This window comes from Hibiscus syriacus, unplaced genomic scaffold (genome assembly GCF_006381635.1).
Source record: "Hibiscus syriacus cultivar Baekdansim isolate YM2019G1 unplaced genomic scaffold, ASM638163v2 tig00110597_pilon, whole genome shotgun sequence".
NCBI classification, from domain to species: domain Eukaryota; kingdom Viridiplantae; phylum Streptophyta; class Magnoliopsida; order Malvales; family Malvaceae; genus Hibiscus; species Hibiscus syriacus.
In genome coordinates this window covers 5,064,489-5,071,103 of record NW_024062795.1, presented here as the reverse complement: position 1 = coordinate 5,071,103, position 6,615 = coordinate 5,064,489, and the positions used below count along the sequence as shown (strand labels likewise).

General features: G+C 35.2%; 2 protein-coding genes across 2 annotated transcripts; one reads left to right on the top strand and one right to left on the bottom strand.

Moving 5' to 3' along the window:
- The first annotated feature begins 359 nt into the window (after positions 1-359).
- On the top strand, positions 360-2,498 carry LOC120133954 (xanthotoxin 5-hydroxylase CYP82C4-like). Its single transcript, XM_039150438.1, has 2 exons — positions 360-1,384; positions 1,838-2,498. Exons 1-2 carry the CDS (start codon positions 431-433, stop codon positions 2,459-2,461), a joined length of 1,578 nt encoding a protein of 525 aa, XP_039006369.1. The 5' UTR covers positions 360-430; the 3' UTR covers positions 2,462-2,498.
- Positions 2,499-4,866: 2,368 nt separating this feature from the next.
- On the bottom strand, positions 4,867-5,434 carry LOC120134736 (diphthamide biosynthesis protein 3-like). Its single transcript, XM_039151171.1, has one exon. The coding sequence runs from the start codon at positions 5,333-5,335 to the stop codon at positions 5,087-5,089; it is 249 nt and encodes an 82-aa protein (XP_039007102.1). The 5' UTR covers positions 5,336-5,434; the 3' UTR covers positions 4,867-5,086.
- Positions 5,435-6,615: the final 1,181 nt, after the last annotated feature.

The window sequence follows — 6,615 nt, the reverse complement described above, 5'->3', positions numbered from 1 at the left end:
AATAAAATGTTATTAAAAGTTTAAGAATTAATAAAAAATATTATAAAATTAATTTAAAATAAAAATATAATTTAAAGATTAATATATAAGATTTTTAAAGTTAAAAATTAGCTTAAAGTGAATATCTTAATTTAACGAAACCTTGTACAATTAAAAGAACATCAAACCTAGGCCGGTGTTAAGAGTTGTCTATCTCTATCCTTCAAGGCCGAATTTTTTTAATAGTATATATTAAATTTTGCAATTGGATCCTTTATTTTCAGACTAGACTTTGTAACTTACACATAAAGGAGACGTGTCCTATGAAATAATTTGTCAGATATTTTATTCAGATCACTTGACCACTATTTTGCTAATATTTCTGCTATAAATTCAGAAGCAATGCACTTCGAAATCTTGCAACTGAGTTAATCACTATCAATCAATCACCATGGATTTCTCTACTCTGTTGCAACAAAACATGGTTTTTACAGTTCTTGTTCCTTTAATCATCGCGGTCTTCATCTTCGGTACTATCAGCAGATCCAAAAGCAACCAGAAAGGCGATAAAAAACCGCCGCCGGAGCCGAAGGGAGGCCGGCCTTTACTCGGCCACCTTCACCTTTTCGGTGGAGACCAGCTCATACACCGAAAACTTGGGTCTTTGGCCGATGAGTATGGACCCGCCTTCTTGATCCGCATGGGGATCCACCCGACACTGGTGGTGAGCAGCTGGGACGTCATAAAAGAATGTTTCACCACCAATGACAAGGTCTTCCCCACACGGCCGAGGACGTTAACGGCGAAGATCATGGGCTACGACCACGCCTTGATGGGTTCGGCTCCTTATGGCCCCTACTGGCGCCACACGAGGAAAATCGCCACCGTCGAGCTCCTCTCCAACCGCCGTCTCGAGCTGCTCAAGCATGTTCGGGAAGCGGAAATCAACCTTTTCCTCAAACATTTGTACGAGGAATCAGTGGCGAACAAAGGCGTTGCTGTCGTTCAAATGAAGGACAAGTTTTCGGATTTAGCGATGAACGTTATAGTGAAGATGGTGACCGGAAAAGGATACAGCGGCCCCGATGGGAGAAACGACGAGGAATCCAAACGGTGCCAGAAGGCTTTGAATGAATTCTTTTACCTTGCCGGGTTGCTCACGGTGTCGGACGCTGTTCCTTTATTCGGCTGGATCGACGTTTTGACCGGAACCGTAGGCAAGTTCAAGAAAACTGCGAAGGAGTTGGATTATGTGCTTGGAAGCTGGGTTAATGAGCACCGTGAACGGAGGGCTGCCGGAAATATCAAAGGCGAAAAGGATTTCATCGATGTTATGCTGGATGTGTTGGACGACGGCAAGACTTCGAAAGAAGAGGCAGATATTACTATCAAGGCCACTTGTCAGGTACGTATACGTATAGATTTACATCAACCATTAAACAATTCTCATAATATCAAGTTTTCTTGGAATATACATAATATCAAAATTAACTCTAATGTTTATCAAAATAATCATTTTATTTTTACTTTTCTAAAACACTTTGACATCTATTGTTTCAAAAGATAAAAACGGTTAATTAATTATAATTAATGCATGCTATTAAAGAGATATTTTTATATTTATTAAATTATTTACGTATCATATATTATATTATTTAAAGTGATGATGTAATGTTACGTATGTCATATATCTTGTCATTCAAAATAATGATATGACATATGATTCGTTAACAATTAAGTATAGAAAATATTAGATTAGTAACATTCATCAATCATTAGTTAATTAATATTTTCTATTCAATATAGATGATTTTGATTTGAAACAAATGAATTAACCATTGAACAATTTTGATTGCAGAGTCTTCTGTTGGGCGGCAACGACACCACCGTGCTAACACTTACATGGGCACTATCTTTGCTATTGAACAACCGCCACGTGATAAAGAAGGCGCAAGAAGAACTCGAAGCTCAGGTAGGAAAGGACCGGCAAGTCGAGGAGTCCGATATGAAGAACCTACCATACTTGCACGCCATCGTCAAGGAAGCGTTGCGGTTATACCCAGCAGCTCCTCTCTCGGCGCCACGAGAAGCCATGGAAGACTGCACGGTTGCCGGTTTCCATATCCCGAAAGGCACTCGACTTCTCGTTAACCTTTGGAAGTTGATGAGAGACCCCAAAATCTGGCAAAACCCTTCGGAATTCAGGCCCGAGCGATTCCTTAACGAACATGCCGATTTCGATATCAGGGGTCAAAATTTCGAGTTCTTACCATTTGGTTCGGGCAGAAGGATGTGTCCCGGTGTGACGTTTGCGATTCAAATCTTGCACTTGACAATGGCTCGTTTGCTTCATGAATTCAACTTGGGGACGGTGTCGGATGAGCCGGTGGACATGACTGAAGCACCTGCATTGACTCTCCCTAAAGCTGAACCGTTGGTGGTTACCGTAACTCCAAGGCTATCTCCCAAGCTTTATGCATGAAATTATAGATGAATAAGCGTGGCAACTGGCAATTCGTATATTTATGTTTCTCCTTCTCAATCTTCTTCTTACTTCCCCCCCCTTTTGTACCGAAAATAATGTACTTTAAATTTCTTTTGTGCGAGAACACTTGATCATAATAATATAGTCATGTTTCCCCTTGCAACTAATTGTGTTGCGATCTGCATAAAAAATGGTTGCTTGGAATATAATAATTTCAGATTCCTTAAGGTATGAAACTGGTGTATGTTTCAAATGTTTGACTTAGTGAAATAACAATCACAAGAAATCAATAACCTAAAGATCACGGCATTATGCTAAAAAAGGAGATATTAATAATTTAGTCATTTCTAATGATAAAAGAAAATATAAAGGTTGACCTTATATAACCATGGCAGGTCGAAACAAGTGAGGGGAACAGAGATGGTCCGAACCGAGCCCAGAGGAGGCGGAACATGAAAGTATCAAGAACCTTGACCGTACTGGTTTAAGCCAATCAGGATAAGATCCATGAATTTTGCACAGGTAACGCCTCCCAATTCACAATTCACACTACTATATAATATAAAGTATACTTTTTTGTATGAATTTTACATAATATAAATGTCATACTCCAAATCTATTCAAGCTGCTGGTAAGGCTTAATATAAAAAAATGTCTAAACTATTACTTTTTTCCCGTTCAGGTGTTTAAATTTGTTTCCGGTCAATCTAGGTGTTTAACGTTACAAACGTTATCATTTTAAGTTCTTCGGTCGTAAAAAATGTTAAAAAAGTATGTTAAGTGACATGCGTCGTATTCAGATAATTTTAAAAATTTTATTTAAAAAACTTAAAAATATTTTTATATTAGAATAATCCTTAAATTTCTAAACCCAAAAGATCAATTCTGTTGTTAGCCGCTTCCACATTCGCCGGCCACTCCCACAGCTGTCACTGTCATCGGCCGCCACCCTTGTTGTTGTCCTAATACCTTAAAATCTCCAGTCCTTTTGTAATTCCCATTGTCATTGCAAAATTGAATCATTGAAGTCGGCCGCTATGGTTAGAACACTTAAATTGACCGAAAATTATAGGCACATAAATGGAAAAAACGTTATAATCTGAACATTTATTTTTATATTAAGCCTAAAATTAGCAATAAAGTTTTCCATATTCAAGCCGTTCAAAGGTGAAGAGAAAATTCATTCTTAATAAGATTTGCAGCTATCTGAATTTTCGCTTCAAAGGCAGTACCAAATGCAGTAAAAAAAAGTTGTTCAAAAGATGCATCTCTCCATTGGATACTGAATGTTAATTAATGGAATGGAAAGAGTGGAGGCCTTTCAGATACCATATGAAGCCATATACCTAATACAAGTTAATCGATAAATGCACATTTGTTTCGACTTGTTTCTGTACATACGTAAGATAAGATAAACGAGGGACTGAAATCTTGGGACCTTGATAATAGGTTTGAACAAACATTGTCTTGAATACACCGAAATTTCACGTCCGGACACACTTTTCCTCCCAACTCTAATCAACAGCAATTCCAACTTTCTACGGCTATCGATTTTCCCAATCCCCTGAATCATTGACAAAACCACGGATTCTTCCCTACTCAAGAGCCAACCCACTTTTACCATCAACAAAATCTTAGTTTCCAAAACATTTTAACCCAAAGTTAAATTTAGCATTTATTTAAGATAATTAAAAGTTGTACAAATTCTAACTAAAAAAATTTATATTATACTCATCTTCAACATCAAAAATACTATTTTAAATTTGAAATTCTGTGATATAGTTGAAAAAAGAGAAAAAAGCAAAAAAGCTTCCGTTCAACAAAACTAAAACTACTGATGTAAGTATAAATACACAATAAAATTATCAGATCTTATTATCTGTTTATATTATTTTATCTCTCTCTTAAACTGAGTTTTGGTTCTTCTAAAACTTGAGTTTTCAAGTAGTAACCGGTTGCTTCTCACGGGTGACACGCTCTACACTAATCGTTGCATCCACAACGTGAACAAAAGAATGGTGAAGACATTTATCTCTAAGACGACAGAAGCGGTGTGTCTTGCACCTTTTCGAAAAGCTACAAAAGCTTACATTTAAATGGGTTTTCGATTTCTCACTTCACCTGTATCGCTGGAGGCGTTTTTCTATGCGCGTGTGCCTTCGTATTAGGCGCGTTTTTTTTAAAACTAAGGCTGAGTTGAGTTGTTGTTGCAATATATGAACAGCTGTTATAGATCTCCTTGTGGATTTTTTGGGAGTCCAATTATGGATTTGATGTGATTAAGCATGGTTTATGGAGATTACACTTAAATTCCCATAGCCATCCCCTGCAACTGCAGTCAATCACAACACCACCAATACCAAGTTGCTTGAAAGATGCAAAACTGTATCATTGATTAATAATACGAGAAAGGAAAGCTTTCCGACATAAAGTTTCAAACAACAAATGAATAAACTATGCATCCATCTCATATTGTATTTAAGCTATCAAATTGGTTTACAATGTTCAATCAAGTATAACCAGTGTTACATAGAACCCCACGACAGCCAAGTTAAATTATTTTCCTCATCAATGCTGATTCAAATCAGAGAAAACAGAGAAATAATAGTGACCTTTAAAGCCTCAAGCAACGGCGACGGCTTGCCCTTTTTGAGGGTCGAGACCGTTGTTAGATTTGTTGTCGGCGAAGTCCTCGGCGTTGTAGATGACCGTGATGTACAGAGAACAGCTTGGGCAACGGGCGATTTCCTCGCCCAGCTTTAGGTCTTCCTTCGTGATCTGGAATAGATCGCCGCAGGGGCATGGATAAGTGTATGCCTGCAACTCCTCGTTCCAATGCATGTCCTCTATTTCCACGTCGTCGTACGACATCGTTCTGGATGATCAAAGTTGCAGGTCTTTTTTTTGTTGTTGCGAAGTTGCGTTGAGTTCGGACGGCGAAGATACCTCCGGCTTGTTATCATTTAGGTTTTAGGGTTTGTTTATATAGCGGCCTTTTAGTTATTGTCGGTTTATGTCGCGGGTTAAAGTTTTGGGGAAACTACAATATCATCCTTTTGAGTTGCAAGTATTGATAATTGCTCCCCATATAAGTTGTGGCATTATTATTATTATTATTATTATTATTATTATTTTGTAAATTTGGTGATTTGAGAAGGTAATTTTTTTATGAAACTTCAATTAAGTTCAATTAAATATTAGAAATCTTAATTGTTCTATTTTTCCTTTTGATGCTGCTTCTATGGACTATTTTACCATTCATTCTAATAACTTCACTCATTTTCATTTTATTTTTAAGTACAATTTATTGTTATAACATAAAAACAATTTTTTATATTTTAAATAATAAAAATAACTTAAAAGTATATTATATAATACTAATTAATTATTTGTATCTATTTAATGTTAATTATAATGTCAATAATTTATAAAAGTTGAAATAAAATCAATTTACATATATAATTATAAAAAATTAAAATTTATGATATAATTTAAGATTTGACCCAATTATGTGAATATGTTAAGTCTGCATCTCAATATATATATATATATATATATATATATATATATATATATATATATATAATTATCATCCATTCACCGATTGAACATAAAAGAGGAAACAATTATATATAATTTTATAAATAATACTCAAGTTTATCTATATTATCAAACCGTATTAAATATTTATATCTTCTAGATTAAGGAGTATTATAACTCTCGAATCAATTACAATGTATAAAATATAACCTCTAATAAGTTTACGTGATTTATTATAATAAAATTCAAGATTCAATTATTAAATTTATTTAACAAAAATAATCATAATAACCCTATGCCTAACTAAAATTATCATGATTCTAAAAGAATTCTCACTGAGAAGATGATTTTAACTTGTATCCTTTACTTCTCTTTTATGCCTTTTTATACCTTTATCTCCATTTAAATTAGAAAAAAAAATTACTAGTGAGAGTCGGTTAAACTGTTACCAATAACAAGTACTATAATGACAAATCTCATAAACTTTAGGGCCATTTATGACATAAATCAAGTGTATATAAAATAAAAGCAAGAAAGGGAAAAAACCAAGACGGAGACGCTTTTAAACGCCATCCGTGAGGCAAACAAGCGCAGAAGAAGAGAACCGATCA